General features: G+C 34.6%; 1 protein-coding gene across 1 annotated transcript; it reads right to left on the minus strand.

The window, feature by feature from the left end:
- Window positions 1-2,223: 2,223 nt before the first annotated feature.
- LOC124103455 (serine protease inhibitor Kazal-type 12-like) lies at window positions 2,224-7,453 on the minus strand. The gene is made up of 4 exons (XM_046460087.2): window positions 7,327-7,453; window positions 5,811-5,836; window positions 2,637-2,764; window positions 2,224-2,405 (listed from the first exon to the last, which is right to left on the minus strand). Exons 1-4 carry the CDS (start codon window positions 7,385-7,387, stop codon window positions 2,360-2,362), a joined length of 261 nt encoding a protein of 86 aa, XP_046316043.1. The 5' UTR covers window positions 7,388-7,453; the 3' UTR covers window positions 2,224-2,359.
- Window positions 7,454-22,339: the final 14,886 nt, after the last annotated feature.

Consider the following 22,339-nt stretch of genomic DNA (forward strand, 5'->3'; position numbering starts at 1 on the left):
GCAGCTGAGGATAATCAAAAGAAGAACAATCTAGAAGATATTACAAAGACTGTGCAAAGCAAAATGCAAATTGGATAGTGCATTGTGTGTGTATGTGTGTGTGTGTGTGCTTGTGTTATAAAAAAGTGTTAAGAGGTCATTTTGTGTATGTGATTCCAGAAGTATTGCCACTTTGTGGAAGTGATAAAGAAGCAAACATGGATTTTCTATGAAGAAATGGTTGTCTATTGATGGTGTGAGCTGCATCTTCAGAATATCAATTTCCAAAAATCAAAAATATTCAACAAGGTGCTTACAATTGGTATGCCTTAAAGAAGGGATATAGGTCTCATTTGCTCTCAGGAACCAGGAGCTAAAGCTAAACAGTGAGGCTGACCTGAGGCATTGTGGAAACAGTCCATCTAAAGATGTCAAAAATTAACAAATGATTGCTTATTGAGAGACTTGGGTATCACATAACCAGATCTTCTCCTTTCTTAAGAATTTATAAGTGAATTTTAAATTTTTCTATCATTTTTTATGTGACATTGATAAGTTTGAAATGTGAAATTTTATGATTTTTAAAAGTTGACATTTAACTGAAAAAATCAAAAAGAACCAAGTTAACCATTTGTGAGTTAAGAAAATTTTCCTAATTCACATCCAACTTGTTTGCCATTTGATAAAGTCCTCTGCTTTACAAGCAGTACAATCAGTTATGTAATATTGAAGTACCCTGAATTCTGATTTTATTTTTTTCTACATACTCAATGTGAGAGTTAGAACTATTTTTTTAAATAGTTCTCAAATTGTCTTTTTTTTTTTTGCCTGCAATGCTACCCCCTACTATATACAGCAAATTTCTCTATGTCAGAAGTTTACTAAAATGTCAGCCCTTCTATGAAGTTGTTTCTTAATGAACTTCAATAGTTTCCTATAACTCAGAGTGATTTTATCTGGCCCCCGGTGTGATGAAGTGGCTCTTCTCATTCACTTCATGAAGACAACTTATTTTTAAAATTTATTTTTATTCTTTCATACATGTTATATTCTCTGATTGAAATACCTTTCCACCATATTTATATGTGTGTGAATTCTTTTCATCCTTCAGGACACATTTCAAAGAACCAGTTTTGAATAAACACTCTTTTCAACCTGAACCCCAACTCTTTCCAACATATGCTCTGATTTGTTTCCTTTATAGATTTGTTAATAACTGAAAATATATTTTTAAAATATTTATTCTTATCTACATGGTAAAGCACAAAATTCTTTGGCAGGATCTTTGATTAATATATGGATTGATATCCAGTATATTATAGACACTGAATAATTATTTGTAGAATTAATTAATGGAATAAATAATTCTTTGGGCTTTTTTAAGCAGATGCATATCAAACCATGTTTTGTTTTTAGGTGGGGTACTGGGGACTGAACTCAGGGGCACTTGGTCACTGAGCCATACCCCCAGCCCTACTTTGTATTTTATTTAGAGACTATCTCACTGAGTTGCTTAGTGTCTTGTCATTGCTGAGGCTGGCTTTGAACTCACAGTTCTCCTTTTTCAGCCTCCCAAGTGACTGGGATTACAGGTGTGTGCTACCGTGCCTAGCTCAAACCATGTTTTATTTAGTTGGAATACTTTATCTTTCTGAAAAGTGACTGAAAGTACTGATTGTGTCCATCCATCTCTAGATTTCTAAGAATCTACAACATAGTAATGGATCTACACTTTCAAGCTTTTTCACATTTCCCCAATATAGAAAATTCTGTCTCTGTGGTATGCTGTATTTAACAGATAAAGTCAAGACCAGTAATGTGTAGGCTTCAGCTGCCTCAGAACCTGTTTAGCTGCTCGATGACTGAAGTCACCAACATTTTATTCCACCTGTTATTTATTTCTGGACTCAGCATGTAAATTAAGGCTCTAAAACTAAATGTGTTATTTATGGAAAAATACTTCCCAAATATAGTATGTACTAAAGACTGCTAATTTGTGTCCAATTATGCACTTTTAATTCCTGGGATCCAGCTTTATTTTCCTTGAAGTTCATCTGCATAACTTCTGAAGAACTGAGCACTGATTGGAGAATTATTGATTTGATAAGTGTAGTAATATTCTAGTCTCTGTTTGCATATTGTATCCTTTTGTCCTGAGGTGGTATAACAATTATTCTAATCCAATTAAACAAAGTCTCCTCCATTATTACTTGAAAAGAACATCACTGTAGAAATTTTGCCAGGACCACTTTATTGAAACTGCTTCCTTTTGTGCATAACTGATAGGAAATACATTGCAGTGGAGACTGGGAAACAAAGAAGACATTTTCTAAAATAAAAGCAAACTAAAGACACTTCCATTATTGTAACGTCAAAGGAATCAACACTTCCCTTCATGTTTGAAACCAAGTTTTCCATTTCCTTCCCTGAAAGAAAAAAGAAGTTATTCAGAGATTAAATGGAGTATAGAAAGGCACAAATCCAGACTGGGTGAACTGGGAAAGGGCATTTACACTTCCTAAGCCTCGAGTAGGGGGTTAATAATATTGTTTTTTATATGAGAATTATCTGTAACATACATTAAATACTAACATCTTAATAGTTTCCCTGACTCATATCCCATTAACCCCACCTAAAGGGGGCCTTCATGTGCTTACATAGCTGCTTTGCAGAATTCACAGAGATTTGGGTAAGTTTTCCAGTCAGTGCCACACACTGGTTTGTCTGTCTTTGGGCAGGATTTTCCATCTGTAGCTGGTTTCTTCTCATAGTTGCTGCACAAAGCCTGTAATTTAAATGTCTTTATTTCATGAAAATGGCATTGACATCATTTGCTCTCTTTAAGAATTTTAAAAAATATTAGACTTATGTGCTTAGAAATCCTTCAAAGAGCCGAAGACCAAATGTAAACCTATCCTGCAGTCCTAGCACCTAGAGATACCTTTTGTTAGCATTTTGTTATTTTTCCTCCCATCTATCTCTTCTCTATGTATTATATTGCCATATGTATAAGATTAAAAATAGAACTACACTATAATTTCATTTATTCTTTATCACTTTCTTTTTCTTTTCTATTTTTCATATTCTAAAGACAAGGCTTTGTGGTATAATATTCCATCATAAAAATGTAACATGATTCATTTTACTTATCAATTATTATTATATTCTTCTCCTTTCTTTTTATACATTAATTTGGTGGAGATGAATCAAAAGTTTACATTTGGTGAGGTGAAGATTTAATTTACTAGAAATGTTGAATTTAAAATATATATAAATATATAAATTATATATATATATAATAGTTTGTATTATTATTATAGTAGTTTGTATTCTCTCTTTTTAAACATCACTTAATTTCCAAATACTTATCTGCTCCTTTTTTGTTTAGAACACTCTTTATTTTTATTGTATAAATTCATAAATAAATAAGGTTAATTTATTCACTATTTACTCAGCAAATGCTGAGTATCCACTGAGTGCCACTACTTTGAATTTGTTAGGCAGTATAATCAATGCTCTGATTGAAATCCTACAGCTAAATTTTTCCTCAAGGAAGTAGCTGTTGCCTTAAAAAGAAGGAAGGATCTGGAAAAGACAAAAATAACCATATGTTATCTTAAATTAGATCTTTGGGGGAATTTGAACAAGATGATAAATAAGTGAATTGTTACATATCAGTATAAATTCCCTAATGTTGGTGCTTGTATTAAGGTTATATATAAAGTTAAGGAAGCTGAGTAAAGGATATATGCTATTGTTTGAACTATTTTTACCCCTTTTTTATAAGTCAAATTACTTCAAAGAAAAGACTCAAAGGCAAGTTTTTTTTTAAATAAAGCTAAAAAAATCAGCCAATTTTAGATTTCTTCATCAACATATTTTAAACAATGTTTGTAGTACCTGTGCAGATAAAAAAAGACACATAGTAAAATTTTTATAGCAGGCTAATTTTCAGAAAATGGAAGTGATATTGCATTTCACATCTGATAGTTTTCTTGAATACTCTAGCATTTACTTATTCTTTATTCATCCTTAAATTCATCTATGCATCAATCCAGCAATGTATTTGTTGAGTTAGTGCTATGATTAAAAAGCATGAGGGTTAAAAAATGAAAGAAAATTCTGACTTTAAATAGCTCACATTTTAAGAGAGAATACCAATGAAGTGTAACAAAAGTGATAAATGTTAATTTTAAAATATTAATATTTTAATAGACATACAGATGGCAAAGCAATCCTTCATTGCTGGAGACAACTACAAAATAGAAGTTATTTTTTTCTTAGGTCATTTCCATAGGTGCAGGACACATGAAAAGAGGTTTTAAAAGTTCCTTCTAAGTGAGAAAATAGCACATTTTTCCATGGAGGTGCAGACAATGTTGGTAAATATCTTCCAGAATGAGCAATATTAGCAGTGTGGTTTAAACTTCAGGGCATCGTTGAATAGCAAATGAATGAGGTTGAACAAGGAGATTGACAACAGATGGGCTAGGTAAAATAATTTGGATATTATCTTTATAAAAGGAAAAAATCTATAATTTACAAGTAAGAGCTTCATGTAAAGATAAAGTGTTAGGAAAAAATGTTCTCTAGTGCCACTGTGGAACTGTAGAGAGCATTTATTGAATGAATTAACCTTTTAAACAGTGTTAGATTTGTTTTTCTTCCTGTACATATTTAAAACATTTGACATTCAATCAGAAAAGCAAAATAAACATAACTTGGCCATTTAGATGAAACCATTAAATTTACAGTTAAATAATAATTTACTTTTCTTTAACATTTATTGTAAACTAAACATTCCTCCATAGGCTTTGCGTACATTAGCTCATATGCTTATTATGAATTAAATGCTATTAGTAGCTGAGTTTTCTTGATAAAGAAATGGAGGAGATAAAGGTAAAATAAGTTCTTAAAAAATCAAACACTAACTAAGTAACAGGGCTAGAATAAGAATTGAATATTCTTTTCTTCAAAGTCCATTTTTTCAAAAATAAACTACATTTCTTCATGAAGTATGTTTTTAATATATATATATATAGGCATATATAATTTAAAAATATAAACTATACTTTCATTAACATAGTCTCCTCATTACCCTCTCGTCTATTATTAATTGCAAGCTTTATGAGGGGTTTCAATATGTATGAATCTGGAAACTATGTACTTTGTTTTCAAATCTGTTAAGAGAAATTTAGATCTGTGATTCCCAAATTCTCATGTATATAAAAAATGTCAGAGAACTTTTTGAAATGCAGATTCATGAGCCTTCCTTCCTTAGAGATCCCATTTAGTCCATATGTCTAAAACCTACGTGTAGGGATCAGGAATGTGTATTTATCAAGCATTGATTTTTGACTTTTATGCACATGGTACTAAGATCTAGAGTGACTACGTCCTCTAGGTTACCAGAGAAGGTCCCAGTTTATGATGACCTTCTTGCTATAATTATGCTAAATACAATTTTCACTCTCAAAGTTATCCTGATTTGAAAAATAAATGCCACTTGCCTCACCCTTTTATAGATTACACTGTGATTATACAGGCTTTGAGTGTAAAATCCTTGCATGTAAATGTGTTATCTGGCCCTTTGGAGAAAACAGGAAGTGATTTTCAAATCTTTTTCCTCTGTTGAGGAATGTGCATCTATACCAGTGGTGATACTGTTGAAAACCATGTGTCCTGGGCCGGACTATCATCCCAACTTCTCACCAGGCTGGCCATGTGAGCTCAGAAGATCAGGGGCAGCAGCCACAGTGCTTCCCCATCTAGGGTCACCCTTGTGTAAGACCTGTGATAAGAAAGGACTTGTGTGAGAGAGAAGCACATACCTGATAGCCCTTGTGGCTCACAGCCTCTGCAAAGAGAAAACAGGCACTGATAAATCACAATGAATCAGAGTTCCAGGATTTTACAGTTAAAATAAATCTCAGAGATCTTCCATTACTTCTCTTTTGCTTTATGAATGAAGAACTGATTATATTTTGTGCTTTTATGAGTATATCAAAATGAATCCTACAATGATGTATAACTTAAAAAAACAATAAAAAACAAAATAAAATAACAACAACAACAAAAAGGAACTGAGACCCAGGAAGAGAGAAAACCTGCACCAAGACACACTGCTTGTTAACTTCATGACTGAATGAGAGGCCACATTGTAACCTATCAGTACAAAGCTCTCTTTACTGTGTTTGCTTTCTGTGTGGCTTTTATACAAACATATTTCTCACATCTCTAATGCTATACTTGGAGAAATGAAGACACACTCCTCAGAATCTTTCTAGTAAGTATGTACCTCCTTAGAGATGTTAGAAAGATACTGAAGATTCCAAAACCAAAGCCATTTGATAAACAGACAAGGCAACAGGTAAACAAGATAATACAAATAATTTTGAAATCACTAAAAAGAATCATAGGATTTACCACCATTGCCACTGACACCATTCTACCATCTACTGGGGGACTTCTATATTTAAGTACTGCATGAAATCTTGCATGTGTTAAGTCATACAATCCCATATTTAAAGTCAAGGAACCTGAGCTTTGGGTCCAGTGACTTGGCACCTTGTAAATGTAGAGCCAGGAATCAAACCCAGAAAACTTACAGCATATAAATTTTATATGTATCATTAGCATGTGATGAATAGTAGTTAGAGAAAGGAAGTGACTTGTTCAGTTTTAATGAAAGAGATAGACACAAAGGAAGATGTAAAAGCAAAATCTTAGAATTCCAGTCCTGTGTGCTTTCCACTATATTACACATACCTTTCTCTCTCTTCTCTCTCTCATCTCCCTAATGATCTGAATCTCTTCTTTTTGCTTATCTAGAGATAAGGACGACTCAGTTTTCTGTAAAATGTCTTGAACATTCTAACGCTATTATCACTAGATAATAATTTTTAAAAGGTGACTTTAGATGAGATTCCTAATTTTAACATAAAATTCTCCCTGAAGAATGAAGCTTATTTGTAACCTTATGCTGTTAATTGTGGCCTTTTGAGGAGAACACAATTGGCTTAGGATTCCCAAAGTAGCCCTCTGGGGTCCATTAGTACAGACTTCTTGGCTCATGGGATGTGATTTTTCTTCTTCTTCTTTTTTTTTTAAAGAATTTGATAAAACTATTTCTTGTAAAGTATTAAAGAGAAAATCATAGTAGCTAACTTGTGCATTAAAGTCCCTTCTAAATCAAAAGTATGACAGGTAGTCACCATTATTAATCAACTTTATCATCATCATCATCATCATCCTCATCGTCAACAACAAAAACATCCCATCGTAACTGCTGACATTGACAGTCTGGTCCAGAATTCCATATGTACACACATGAAATGAACAACTCACCTGTGAAAAGGAACAAGCAGGCCAGGCTGACCAAAAGCAGAAAAGTACCTGATAGCTTCATGGTCAATGAGATCTGAAAGGTCTGTAGGAAATAGTCTAATAGAGTTCAACACTGTGGGTGTTCTATAGGATGCATTTATAAGTGGATCCATATGCATGAATTTAAGTACCTATACATTTGTCAGTCACATCCTCCACCCTGATTATGTAATCTATTTCTCAAAAGAGGAGAGACACTGCAAACCAAAGATGCTTATTTCAGTTCTTTTTCAAACAGTCAGAAACAATGGTCAAAATTATGTTTAGGGAAACTGAAATGTACTACAAATAACACACCCAGAATTTTCTCTGTTCAACACACAGTGATAATTGCAATCAAGTCACTATAATTGCAATTAATAATTAATAAATTAATAATTGCAATATAATTGCAAACAATTATATTTTGGACCTGCCTCTAGCACAGCCTTGGGGCCCCAAAGCTTTCATGTAGCCATGACCTGCGGGATGTCTGAACAATTTGAACAAGCACAGGCATGCAGGCACATATGCACTAGAATGCAAGCTTGTGAATTTTTTTCTCTGCTGTGCCAACAGGCTCAGAACAATGTCTGGCACATACAGGCACATAAACACCATTTTATTTTGCAAATGTGAGCTAATAAAAATTCCTTCCTCCCTTCAAAAATAATAACTGAGCAGTGATTAATTTCAGGTGTTACTCGATGTTGAAAATATGGTGACAACAAAGACATATTTATAGTGCTTACATTCTTCACTCCTGAACACTTGAAGGTGGAATCTACTAGGAACTTTGTTATATTTTGTGAATTTAAACACGAATATGAGACGCTCCCAGTTAACAGGAGAAGAAATCAAGTTGATTAAAGCTATACGGAGATACTCAGGCAAGCTCCAAAGAGAGCATATATTCACATATATTCAGCTGAAATTAATGTGGGGAAATGGCAGAGAAGAGGTGCTCATAATCAGGCTTCACAGAGGACTTGGTCCTCTGAGTCATTAAAAGGTACTGAGGTACTGAGAGGTACATAAAGGGACAATAGGTGTTCCAAGGTAGTAGTACAGAAGAAAGAAAATAAGAACAAATGTGCTTTTTTTCTTGTTTTTTTTTTCTTTTTTAAAGAGTAATGTTTAAATTCAAATGCAAAGGTGGATCTTAAGGGTTGTTTTTTTTTTTTTTTTTTACAGGATATCATAAAGAATTCCATGTTTCTTGTATTCAGGATCCATTAAGATCCATAGATCTCATTTTTCCAAATGAATTTCATGATTGCTTTTTCTATTTCTGTGAAGAATGTCATTGAATCTTTATAGAAATTTCATTACCTTTATAGGAATTTTATTAAATCTGTATAGTGATTTTGGTAGTATGGCCATTTTGACAACATTGATTCTGCCCATCTAGGAACACAGGATATCTTTTTATTTTCTGATTTCCTCTTCAATTTCTTTCTTTAGTTTCTGTAGTTTTTATTATAGAGGTCTTTCACTTCTTTTGTTAGGTTGATTCCCAAATAAATTTTTTTGAGGCTATTGTCAAGGTGAAAGTTTTCCTGATTTCTCTTTCATCCTTGGTTTACAGAAATACAATTGATTTATTGGTGTTGATTTTAAACCCTGCTACTTTGCTGAGTTTGTTTATGAGTGCTATAAGCTTTCTAATAGAGATTTTTGGGTATTCTAAATATAAAATCATGTCATCCACAAATAAGGATGGTTTGAGTTCTTCTTTTTCTAACTGTATCCCTTTAATTTCTTCCTTTTGTGTGATTGGTCAGGCTAGAGTTTCAAGGACTGTGTTGAATAGGAGTGGTAAAAAAAGGGCATCCCTGTTTTGTTCCAGTTTTTAGAGGGAATGCTTTCAGTTTTTCTCCATTTAGAATGATGTTGGCCTTGGGTGTAGTATACATAACTTTTACAATGTTAAGGTATGTTCTTACTATACTTACTGTGAAAGTGATACAGGAGGCATCACAATACCAAACCTTAAAGTATACTTCAGAGCTATAGTGACAAAGACAGCATGGTATTGGCACTAAAACTGACATGAAGACCAATGGAACAGAAGACACTAAGACACACCCACATAAATACAGTTATCTAATCCTAGACAAAGGCACCATAAACATGCATTGGAGAAAAGATAGACTCTTCAACATATGTTGCTAGGAAAATTGGAAATCCATATGTAACAGAATGAAATTGAACTTCTATATCTCACCCTGCAAAAAACTCAACTCTAAGTGGATCAAGGACCTAGGCATTAGACCAGAGATCCTATGCCTTCTAGAAGAAAAATTAAGCCCAACTCTTTATCATGTTGGCTTAGGTACAGACTTCCTCAATATGACTCCTAAAGCGCAGGAAGTAAAATCAAGAATCAATGAATGGAATGGTATCAAACTGAAAAGTTTATTCACAGCAAATGAAACAATTAAGAACATGAACAGAGATCCTACAGAATAGGGAAAAATCTTCACCACTAGTACCTCAGGTAAGGCATTAATTTCCAGGATATACAGAAAACTCAAAAAACTTAACGCCAGAAAAATAAATAACCAATCAATAAATGGGCAAAGGGACTGAACAAACATTTCACAGAAGAAGAATATGAATAGTCAAAAATATATGAAAAATTGTTCAACATATATAGCAATTAGAGAAATGCAAATTAAAATTACACTCAAGTCAGAATGGCAAGTATAAAGAATACAAGTAACAAAAAATGTTGAGCAAGGATGTAGGAAGAAAGGGTGCTCTCATACATTGTTGGTGGGATTGCAAATTGGTGCAACTACTATAGAAAGCAGTATGGAGATTTCTTAGAAAACTTGTAATGGAACTACCATTTGATGCAGTTATCCCACTCTTCATTTTATACCTAAAGGACCTTAAAACAGCATACTGATGCAGCAACATCAATGTTTATTGCAGCTCTACTCACAATAGTCAAGCTATGGAAACAACCTAGGTGTCCTTCAATGGATGAATGAATAAAGAAAATGTAATATAGATACACAATGGAATATTACTCAATCATAAGTAAGAATGAAATAATGGCATTTAGCAGTAAATGGATGGAGCTGAAGAGTACTGTGCTAACTGAAGTAACCCAGTTTCAAAAAACCAATGGCTGAATGTTCTCTCTGTTGGAGAGGGGAATAATAGAAATCCATTGGATAAGACAAAGGGAAAAAAAGGGAAGTGTGGGAGAAGGAAAATAGGAAGACAGCAGAATTAATAAAATAAAAATTTCCTAGCCTTATATTTGTATACATGACCAGGGTAACTCAGTAACAATCACAAGAATGGGATCCTAAATAGAATAAGTTATATGTTATGTGTGTATAATTTGTAAAAATACATTCTACTGTCATGAATAACTAAAAACAACAAATAAAAATTAAAAATAGAGAAAATTCTCAGAAATCTTTTAGAAAAATGATCCATAGATCTCTGGAATTAGAGATTTTATCAAATTTGAAAAACTTCTAACTGCTGCTTTTTCAAATATTTGCATCTCAGCATCACCATTCCAGTCTGTGTGAAGTTGTCTCACAACTCACTGATGTTTTCTCCATTCCCTTTTTTGTATTTTTGCTCTGTATTTTACTTCTATTTATTTATAATACAGTGTCTCCAAATTTGCATATCTTTTTTTCTGCAGCATTTAATTGGCTGTTAGCACCATATGGTACACTTTCCTTTTCAATCATAGTGATCTTTTATCTTTAGAAACATACTTGCATTGTTTTCTTCATTTCTTCCTTGGATTTGCTAAATAAACTCTCCTACTTTCTTGAACATATAGGATAACTGATTTAATAAACTTGTTTATAGTTTGGGTCTTCTGTTTATATGACTGATTTTTTTTTCAGATTATGAATGATACTTTCCTGCTTCTTTGGATACCAGGCACTGGTCATACTCATTGGTTATTTTGTTGGTCTTTGGATAGTTTTGTAATTTCCACAAATGAGTTTCATCTGTCCTTTAAAGCACTTAAATTAAATTAAATTAAATTACTTGAAGTAGCTCATTAAAAAAATTTATTTATTTAAGATTGGCTTTGAATCTTTGCTAAATCTCACCAAAACAGGCTTTGGGCTAGGTCCAATTTTAATCCACTTCAGAGACAAGGCTCTTCTGAACACTTTTCCACATGCTGTGCCTTTTGATGCTTTCTACTCTTTCCACTCTAAATAATGTGGCCTTAAAACATTTTCAGTTTCCTGTGAGGACCTTAAAACATTTTCAGCGTGCTCCACTGTGTGTCTTCTCTTGGCCCCATGCAGTTTCTTGGCACACACCTGGTGATCATCATCCCGCTGAAGACTAGAGGGAACTGCTCTGCAGATCTCCTGAGAGGTCTGCCACTTTGTCCCGTGAACTCTATTACCCTGTCCTCCCTTGATGGCGACTATGGAGACTCTGCTCAGGTCTCCTTTCCTGTGCTTTCTACCTGGACACTCTCCAGGAGGCTGACTGGTGCCATCTGAGGAGTCACCTCATTTCTTTCCACCCTAAGGATCCTGGGCTTAAAGTTCAACGAATTAAAAACATTATGTTATATATTTGTCTAGTTTATTGGTTATTCCAGGGGGAAGTGTAAATCCAATTCCTCTGACAGCATTTTGGTCAGGATGAGAACTCACTGCTAAAGATTTTGTATTATTCTTACTCTAAACCTAAGGTGTATATACAAGAGTAACATGTTTAAAAATAGTTATAAAGGTCACTTTTTCTACTTTGTGGAATGTTGAGAGCCACAGCAAAAGCAGCCCCAGCAAACTTCCAGCTGATTGGCTCACCACAGCCCCAGCAAACTTCCAGCTGCCAGCTGATTGGCTCCTCTTTGGGGATGCTCATTGGGTTGTTTCTCGCCCTTTCAGACCACGGAGCTGCTCATTGGGGGACTCTTTTGGCTCCGCCCACACGACCCAGCCAATCGGCCTCAAGAGCGGGAGGAGTGGGGGTTGAGAGGCTCCCAGGAAGCCCGTGGTGGCAGTTGGGCTCTGAGGGAATTCCTGAAGAGCTCCTGTGATGCGGTGTGTATAATGTTCTAAAAATAAAGTTTGTTTTTGCTTGACAAGTGGCTCATGAATTGTGCCCAGCCAGACTGTGGCAGTGGAAAACAGTTTAAAGTGGTTAAGAGTTGTGGGCACTGGAGTGTTGTGTAAGTGTTCAATTTAATGTCTTGTGTCCTGGACTGCTGGACTGACATTAAATATCCATTCCCAGAACTCATCTTGTCTAACTTACTGCATCTCATATCAGTATCTACAATACTTCAGTCTTATTATTATTGTTTTTTTTTAAACCTTTATCAATGCCTCAAGAAAGTTTTTGGCTTTCATATAAAGGTTGATATTTATAGGCCTCACTTATTCAGAACAGAGAATTAGCTGCTAGTTCAGTTTTGCAAGATTTTGCTAGTGGTCAGAGATGTTACTCAATTGGTTTTCTCATTGGTTTTCAAAGGTAGAGAAATGGTTAAATTAGGGATAAGATTAAATCTTCCATTATATAAGAGAGAGAGAAAAAAAGCAAGTTTTGGGTTCTCAAATTGGCTATCATATGACTTCTCAGTAGTTTTAAAAATTATATGAACTCCATATAATCTTTATCATATTTATTCATAAACTTTCTGCTTCCTACTCTTTGGAAAGGATTTGAAACACCTCAATCTAAAATGCATATATACACATAGTTTTTAAAATAGACTTTAAGGGTCTCAATGAGTTGTTTAGGGCCTTGATAAGATGCTAAGATGATCCTTCTATGTCAACCTCTAAAGCCACTATGATAACAGGTGTGCTCCACCAAGCCCAGCTTCTTCTAAATATTTTTATTATTCTTTGGAATAAGTAAATCATATTAAAAGATTATGGAAAAATACAGAACATAAAAATGTTGAGAGGTTGTTAGCTGTTACAACAATGAAGAAGGAGAACAAAGTCAGGGAACTGACTACACTATGGCAGCACTTTGTATAGTTATAGTAATTAATATAATGATAATGACAAAAAAACAGAGATGGGCAGAACAAAGAGTACAGATACATACTCACAGCTAACTGTATATATACAGCTAACTGAGGTATGACAGTGGAGCAAAGGCCATGCAGTGAAGAAAGAAGTTTTTCAGCAAACGCTACTCAAACAATTGGACTTCCACATGAACACAGATTTTATATCCTCACAAAAATTAACTCAAAATGGATCACTGACCTAAAAGTGACTTATAAGGCTATAAAGTTTCCAGAAGATAATATAGAAAGAAAATGAACATCTTTGGTTTTGATGATGATTTTTTTTTTACAACAATGAAGACTGATCTATGAGAGAAAGACTTGGTAAGTTGTGCTGAGAGCCATAGCTAAGTAGGTACCACACATGGCAATTTCCTTGTCAGCCTACCCCATGTTGCTTAGAGGAAGGACTCTCCATTGTGGAAATGGGCTTGCCTTGGACCCAGGTCATTTGCAGTGACATTGCATGAAAGGTGACCTTGCTCAAGGACCAGGGCGGATCCGGGTTTAGGGCAGATCAGGGTTTAGGGCAGATCGGGGTTTAGGGTGATCCGGGTTTAGGGTGGTTCCAGGTTTAAGGTGATTCCTGCTGGGAATAGGGCATATCCTGCTGCCTCAGGCGCCCGCCCGTTTCTTGAGTTCCCATTGAGTTCTCGAGGGATTGAGAGAGTATTTGGGATGTAGAGTGCCGGTGGATTTCCCCAGGACGCGCTTGTAGAGTTCCAGTGTGAGTTCGGGAATAAAGAATTGCTGTTTGAATCTACAAGGCTGTGAGTTGCTCGTGATTTTGTGCCCAGCCAGACTGTGGCAAAGTTGTACTTCATTAACATTTAAATCTCCTGCTCTGGGAAGGAGAACTACCAAGAGAATTAAAAGACAAGCCACAGACCAGAAAATATTTGCTGAAGGCTTATGAGATAAAGAGTTTTTGAAAAAAACAAACAAACAAACAAAAACCTCTTGAAAGTTAACAATAGGAAAAGATCTGACTTTTCATCTCAACAAAGAAGATACAAAATGAGTATCTGGAAAAAATCTGTCAGGAGCTGCCACACAGGAGTGAGCACAGACCCTTAGCCTTAAGCACCAGAGGTGTGTGGGACTGGCTTTTGCTAGCAGCAAAGAGCAGGTGGACCCCACCTCCACTTAGCAGGGAATGATGTTCTGGGAGGGGCGTCACCCAGTGAGACTGGGCTATACTCCCCTGAAACCCAATCCCTTGCCTCATTTGGGTGGAACTTTCTCCAATGTCTGCCCAATGAATAGAGGATTTTCAGGTGGCTCACTCTCTCTTTCCAACTGACCCTTTAAGGTCCAGAGCCAACCCTGATTCCTGCAAGAAAGGTATTTCTGCATATTGAGTGCTGCTTTCCCTGTTTTCTTAAGTTATTGGTGCATCTAGCTCTTGTGAACCCAGCATAGGTCACCAGCCCAGCTAGTTGGCAATATGTATCATTAGGTAACTGCAAATTAAAACAATGAGATAGCACTGCACATCCATTGAAATGGCTAAAATCAAAAGCACCGACAACAGCAAATGCTGAGGAGAATGTGAAACAGTCACAAAAAGACCTAGAAGAAAAAAACCCCTTCATGTTGATGAGTGAAAAAAGTCAATCTGAAAAGAACACATGCTGTAAGGTTTCAACTGCATGATATTCTGAATAAGGCAAAACTATAGAGGCAATAAAAAAATCAGTGGTTGCTAGAAGTTCAGGGAGAGAGTGAGAACGGGGAGTATGGGGGTTTGGGGGGGGCTGTGAAAGTTTTGTATGATACTAATAAGGTAGACACATGTTTAGACATTTGTCAAAATACAGAAAATGTGGGACACAAAGAATAAACTCTAAACCGTGGACTTTGGTTGATAATAATGACATGTCAGTGTTGATTCATCTCCTATAACAAACGCACCCCAGTGGTGGACAGCGGTAGAAGAGGCTGAGTATACACTGGGAGAAGGGTGTATGGAAGAACTCTGTATTTGCTATTTAATTTTTACTATAAAAATTTAAAAGTGATTCAGGATGCTCTGCAAAGATCTAGAAGAGAAAAATATAAATATACAGAGAGAGAAAAATGCTAGTTGCACTGATTTGACCAAGACATGCTCTTTGCCTGTGCTGGAATATCACATTGTACTTCAGTCACATGTGAAGTCATGTCATATCCATCAACAATATTAAATTTAAAATAAACAATAAAATTATGAATTTAAGAAGATAAATATAACATTTAAAAAAGAGAGAAGAGACTATATTCACATTATATTTATTTATTCATTTTTCCCCTGTGATGTCCAATCATTATTGAATATGTGTCACAATTGAGCCTTAGAAACTTATTTAACTCCTAATTCCTAGGAGAAACCAAGCCAAACATGTCCCTCTGACTCCAAATCCAGTTCTTTTCAGGGACTCAGCACTCAGCAGAAAATAGACTGACAGGCTGTCTGTAGTACAAATGTGCACATTAGATTGATGGCAAGGACAGAGGCTGCCTGGTCACAACCCCCCTAGAGGAGATGCATTTGAGCAAGAGAAGCAAGAAGGAAATCCATGAAAAAGAACAAGTCTTCTCTTTTACTACTTTTTTGCTTTTCTTGATCTTCTGGACTATATATTCCCATCCCCCTCAGTGTGTTTCTGCAGTGTCCTCTTTCTCATCTAAGCAGCATGGTGCAACAATTCTCTACAAACCAGGCATGTGCTTGCTTATCAGCAGGCAGAAGCAAGTTTCTTCCCAGATTCCAGGATTTTAGAAACAAAAAGCTAGTCTTCTTAGAGTTTGAGAAGGAATTCATGCCTGGTGATGCGTTCATAAGATTCTGCAGTTTCACTCATATAAAAAAAAAAAATGTATGAAAGTTTTCAATAAGTCCCAGGAATTAACCTATAATTAATTATGACACCTACAGGAGTGGCTCAATGCTTCTTTATACTCAGTAGAAAGGTATTTAATGATGTCTGCATACATCTCTAAAGCTTTTTTTGTTTTTGGGTGGTGCTTGGAATGTAAAACTTTTAAAATCACTGCACACCAAACAAGTTTGTTGCAGCAGAAGAGCTAGGTTTTATTGGGTGAGCAAACAATTTCCTCCTAATGAGAACTTAAGGAGCACTGTGTTTATTAGGTCAGACTATTCAGATGAAAGAGAAAATAATTCAGGTAATGGCCACTGTTGCTGGGACCTGACATTGGTGCTTTTCCCACATCGGACCCTCCTGAACAACAACTTGTCCCTGACCTTTACATATTTCCTATTCACATCTCATCTTTTCCTATATTTTAGGTAAGAATTTCACCTTAGCTGTATTGTTTTATTTTTAATAAAATAGTTCAAATCATGCTTTCCCACATGCTTTTTGATGTTTCTCTTGGGCATTTTCTAATCTTTCTTTGTTTGAGAACATGCCCCCCACCACCCCCTAGTGGTGCAGGCTGATTTTCTAAAGCAGTGATTTCAAGCTGGAGACCCTGGAATCAGCCCACGGCTCTTTCACTCTGTCTGTGCTGCTATATTTTGATTTAATGGGGCATGTATTTCACAAATCACCACATTTCTCATTTCCAGTATCCTACAACAGCTGCTTTCACTGGTCTGTATTCTGTAGACACTTCATTTTTTTAAATTTTATTATGCTACACAATGTATAACAAATCTCAAAAAAAAAAAAAAAAAATCCTGGTATGAATTTAAGTTACTTATCTCATTGTATTTTTTACCACCAAGTATGTGTGTCCCTTGTTGCTTTATACCTTGGGGATTTATTAATAAACACTGGCAATGTTTCCATTCTTGTGGTAATCTTGCCCCAAAGAGATAAAGCAAAACATAAAAGATAAAAATTATTGGTTCTATGGTAAAATTGACTTTATAAAATGTGTGTTACTAGTCAACTATTCATAATCAAACTGGTTCTCATAAAATATCTATGTAGGTGCAATAAAAAAGAAGAAAGAACTGCAATCAAGATTCAAATTGTATAATTTGAGGGATTAGACAAGAAAAAGCAATCCTATCCCAAAGCTAACCAAAAATAGGAAAATGATGATTTCAAAGTAGACATAAGTAATACAGAGAATAAAAAACAATAAAGAAAATCAACAAGACCAAACTTGGGTTTTGAAAAAAAAATGATGAAGCTATAGCTAAATTGACTGAGAAAGAGAGAACACTCAAATTTTAAAATCAGAAATGAAAGTGGAAACATTACCATTAATTTTACAGAAATAAAAATAGTAAGAGAATACCACAGTTATATGTCAATATTTATGCCAACAAATGCATAAACTAAAGAAAATGGATAGGTTTCTGGAAATTTACAATCTACTAAAACTGAAGTATATAGAATAAAAATCTGACTAGTAAGGAGACTTAATCAGTAATTAAAACTTTCCAATGCAGAAAAATTATATATCAGATTACTTAACTGGTTAATTCCACCAAATATTTACATAAGAAGGAACACCAATCCTTCTCATATGTTGAAGTGGAGGAAATTTTATAATTTACTTTATGAAGCCAAAATTACCCTGATACAAAATATGGGTATATATACTATAAAAAATAAACCTGTGGACCAATATCTCTTATGAATATTGATGCAAAAATTGCTCAAGAAATTACTAGCAAATCATATTCAGCAGCATAGGAAAAGGCTCAAACACCTGTCTAAGTGGGCTTTATCCCTGAATGTAAGAATATTTCACTTTATAAAATTAATCGATGGATGAGTGATACCTCATTAGTACAATGAAAGGGGGAAAATTTGATTGATGTAGAAAAAGTATTTGAACAATTTCAATATACTTACTTGGTTAAAATATCAGTAAATTAGGAATAGAAGAAAACTTCAAGATGACAAAGGCCATATTTGGAAATCCTTAGCTAACAATCAATGTAATTGTGAAAGAACAAAATCTTCCTCCTAAGGGTTGGGAACCAAACAAAAGACTAGTTTCATACTTTTATCCAAAATAGGATTGGAAGTTCTAGCCAGATCAATTAGAAAAGAAAAATAAATAAATATGTCTAAATTGGAAAAGAAGAAACAAAATTATTCTTGGGTTTTGATGCCATGACCTCAAATGTAAAACCCTTAAGATTCCACAAAAATACTTTTAGAGCTAATAAAAGAATTGGATAAAGTATATAATACAAAATCAACACAAAATCAGCTATATATCTATACACTAACAACAACAATCCAAAAAGAAACTAAGAGACCAAGTCCATTTTTAAATTTATTATTATGATTATTGTTATTATTATTATTATTTGGGTACCAGGGATTCAACCCAGGGGAACTTAACCACTGAGCTACATCTCAGCCCTTTTTAATATTTTATTAGAAACAGAGTCTTGCTGAGTTGCTTGGAGTTTTGCTAAGTTGCTGAGGCTGTCTTTGAACTCATCATCTTCATGCCTCAACCTCCTGAGTTGCTAGGATTATAGGAATGTGTCACCACAGTGCCAAGTCTATTTATAACATTATCAAAAGATGAAAATACTTGCCAGGTGCAGTAGCACACACCTGAAATCCTAGAAACTCAGGAGGCTGAGGAGGGAGGATCATGAGTTCAAGGCCAGCCTCAGCAACTTAGTAACACTCTTTATACAAATAAAAAATAAAAAGGGCTGAGTATATAGCTCAGTAGTAGAGTGTCTCTGGATTTAATCCCTAATATTGCCAAAGGAGGAAAAACCCTGAAAATACATAGCCAATAAATTTAATTGAAAATTATAAATCTTTGCCAGTAGAAACTGGAGAAGACATAATAACATGGGGAGACATACTCTGTTTTGATTGAAAACAAATGATACTATATATACTCAATAAGACTTTTATTATTTAGCCAAAGATAATGCTCAAAGTGATCCACAGTAACTCCCAGGAGGCACAAGATTTTTGCGCTATTATTTGCATTCGTTTAGTACACCTTTTATTGAATCTAAAAGGTGCTGTAGTGAGATAAACTGGGCCATGCAAGGGTACTCTTTCCTCATTAAGTCCTAAGCTTTTTTACACTAAAGCAGGGAGAATCTATTCTGCCTCTTCAACTCAAACTGCTGAACAGAAATGGACCCACATTTTGAAAGGTCAGAGGTGTCAGCTCTGTGAGAAAAAAACAAAGTCAAAGTAAGACCAGGAAAGCAGTTCATTAGATGCTTAGCTCAGAGTAGGTCAGCTCATTTGAACAGAAACCTTCTTAAGCTAAAACTGAAGTCCCACCACAAAATAACCTAATAACATACAGATCAGGGATTGTGACAGATAAAAGTCGTCTTCTTTACAAATTTGCTTAAACCTTTGTTAAATATTTCTATTTCTGATATAACCATATATATGAGACTAATCCTTCTAATTCAACACTTAAATCCAAATCACTCAAATTACTATGATTACATGATACATATTTTGGAAATTTGAGATTTTCCCTAACTATCCTGGGTTTATATTTAGACTCCACAGCTCAGACTATGATTGTAGAAAAAAAAATATCATTTAAATCTCTGAATAAGAAGCTTCTCTTTTATAAAACTGGGTTACAATTCACAGCAATTACTAACTTTAAATGTGATTATATATATATATATATATATATATATATATATATATATATATATATATACATACAAACACACACACACACACAATAAATAGATTTGTTGACATTAGTGATGAGTTAAATCAATCTCTATGTTAGTAACTATTTTCCATAGCTTTTTAGTGTTGAACTTCCTTTTACATTAGTATGCTTTTGTGTGTGTGTGTGTGCATGTGTGTGTGTGTGTGTGTGCATGTTTCACTTTGGAAACCTTTGCATTGTTGTAAATATTCCCCTGCAATGCCTTTTCACTCAAACCTAATCACTGATTTAAAATACTATTTTTTGTCATGCATGTACCTTCAGAATGCCAGGAAGAGGGAAAAATCTGAAAAAAGATGTGACTTGGTACCAATTGGAGTAGGGAAATAAAAATATTTAAGGACATTTAATGATGATAAGTCTGGTATGATACAATTTTATCAATGTTCCCATTTTAATCTGAAGGTATAATGATAGATATGGGTGTTCAGATCAAATAAATTATCATGTTATGCTTTGGAGCATGAAGTACAAAACCATACTTGAAACAGGATGTTCTGCCCTAGATAGCACAAAAATGAAGGGTTTACACTGAATTGTGAATATCTGTTCCCTGTTGACAGAGTCTCTTGTATTTTGCCATTCAAATAAATATTTTTATTGGAAATTTCCAAAGGTATAGGAATATTAAAACAATTTTAGAGTGAATACCTGTAAATCTAGATCAAATCACTAACATTTTATATTTTTTATTGAACATACTTAAAGTGTGTAAAATGCTCTTATATATATTTACACTGTGAAATGCTAAGTAGTCAGATTATATATCAATATTATTCCGAAGAAGCTCTGTGTGTGTGTGTTCACGTGCACTTGTATGTGCACATGTATGTTTGTGTGTTTGTGTTAAGAATACCTAATAGCCATTCTCTTGGTACATTTTTAGCATCAATACAAAATTATTAACTATAGTTCTGATGGTATACATAGATCCCTAAGACTTATTAATCCCAAATAATTGGAAAGTTTTACACTTTGACTTAATTTCCCCCATTAACTACCATTCTACTCTGGTTTCTACTTAATGTTTTTTTTTTTTAAGGATTCCACATGTACTTTATCAATATTCTATTCACCTACCTGTCCATTGATTCATCTCAGATGCAATTCAAAGTAAACAGTCCCCATCAGAGCCCTTCTATCTAAAACTTCTTTATGCATGTCATAGTTAACACTTCCCAAATCCCTATATTTTGACTGTTAATATTTTTTTTTTGGAGCAAATCAGGCGTTCTCCAGTCTTGAAGACTGTGTTCTAACTTCTCTTTTTTCTCTTCTACAAGATATTTGCTTGATCAGTTCTCTCATCTCCCAGTTTTCCAAGTAGAGCAATTCTAACCACTGGCTTTAGTACTACACAAACTACCACCCCTCCCTTGGCAGTTCTCTATGAACACAGTCGGCCTGAACTTTGTCTTACAACCTTTAGCACCTTCTTTCTTAGGATGTCACTTACTTGTTGATTACATTCATTGTTTTTATCTACTTCTCCCTAATTGTTGAAGGATTGTTGGCCCATCTTACTCCCATCCACAGCTGTATCCAACACTCATAACCAAGTCTGCCCCAAAGTTGACACCCAGTAAATGCTATTTATTACATTGAAACTGTATCCAGAGAGGTACTCTGTGTACATCTTCCCAGGAAGATATATTTATAAAAATATGTGCTAGTATATGAAAACATCAAAGGGAAATCCCAAGGTTTTCATTTGACTTTCTCAGGATGAGACAATTTATATATGCAATCTGGGTTTTCACAGAATAGAGCCAGCTACAATGAAACTGAGCTGGTTATCAAAAGGGCTGTATTCAACCTTCAGTTTTATTCTAACTGGAGCTGTTTTCTTTTTTTAATTTATTCTAATTTGTTATATATCACAGCAGAGTGCAATTCAATTCATATTACACAAATGGAGCACAATTTTTCATGTCTCTGGTTGTACACAAATCAGAGTCACACCATTCGTGTTTTCATACATGTACTTAGGGTAATGAAGTCTGTTTCATTCCATCATCTTTCCTATCCCATACCTCCTCCCTCCACTTTGTCCTATCTAAGGTTTGTCTGTTCCTCCTGTGCTCCACATCCACCCCCATTATGAATCAGCATCCTTATATCAGAGAAGACATTTGGAATTTGGGTTTTTGGGATTGGCTTACTTCACTTAGCATTATATTCTCCAACTCCATCAATTTACCTGCAAATGTCATGATTTTATTCTCTTTTAATGCTGAGTAATATTCCATTGTGTATATATGCCACATTTTCTTTGTCCACAGCTTCTAGGTTAGTTCCACGGCT

Source organism: Marmota monax, unplaced genomic scaffold (assembly GCF_021218885.2).
Source record: "Marmota monax isolate L192 unplaced genomic scaffold, Marmota_monax_Labrador192_F-V1.1 WCK01_AAM20220418_F8-fsc00006, whole genome shotgun sequence".
Classification (NCBI taxonomy): domain Eukaryota; kingdom Metazoa; phylum Chordata; class Mammalia; order Rodentia; family Sciuridae; genus Marmota; species Marmota monax.

What these genes read in the sequence shown, in the direction of transcription:
- LOC124103455 (XM_046460087.2), bottom strand. Translation starts at nt 7,387, where the DNA reads ATGAAGCTATCAGGTACTTTTCTGCTTTTGGTCAGCCTGGCCTGCTTG. An exon ending in CTGCTTGTTCCTTTTCACAG is followed by an intron (nt 5,837 to 7,326) that starts GTGAGTTGTTCA and finishes TTCTCTTTGCAG; the next exon opens with AGGCTGTGAGCCACAAGGGC. An exon ending in TGAGCCACAAGGGCTATCAG is followed by an intron (nt 2,765 to 5,810) that starts GTATGTGCTTCT and finishes TTTAAATTACAG; the next exon opens with GCTTTGTGCAGCAACTATGA.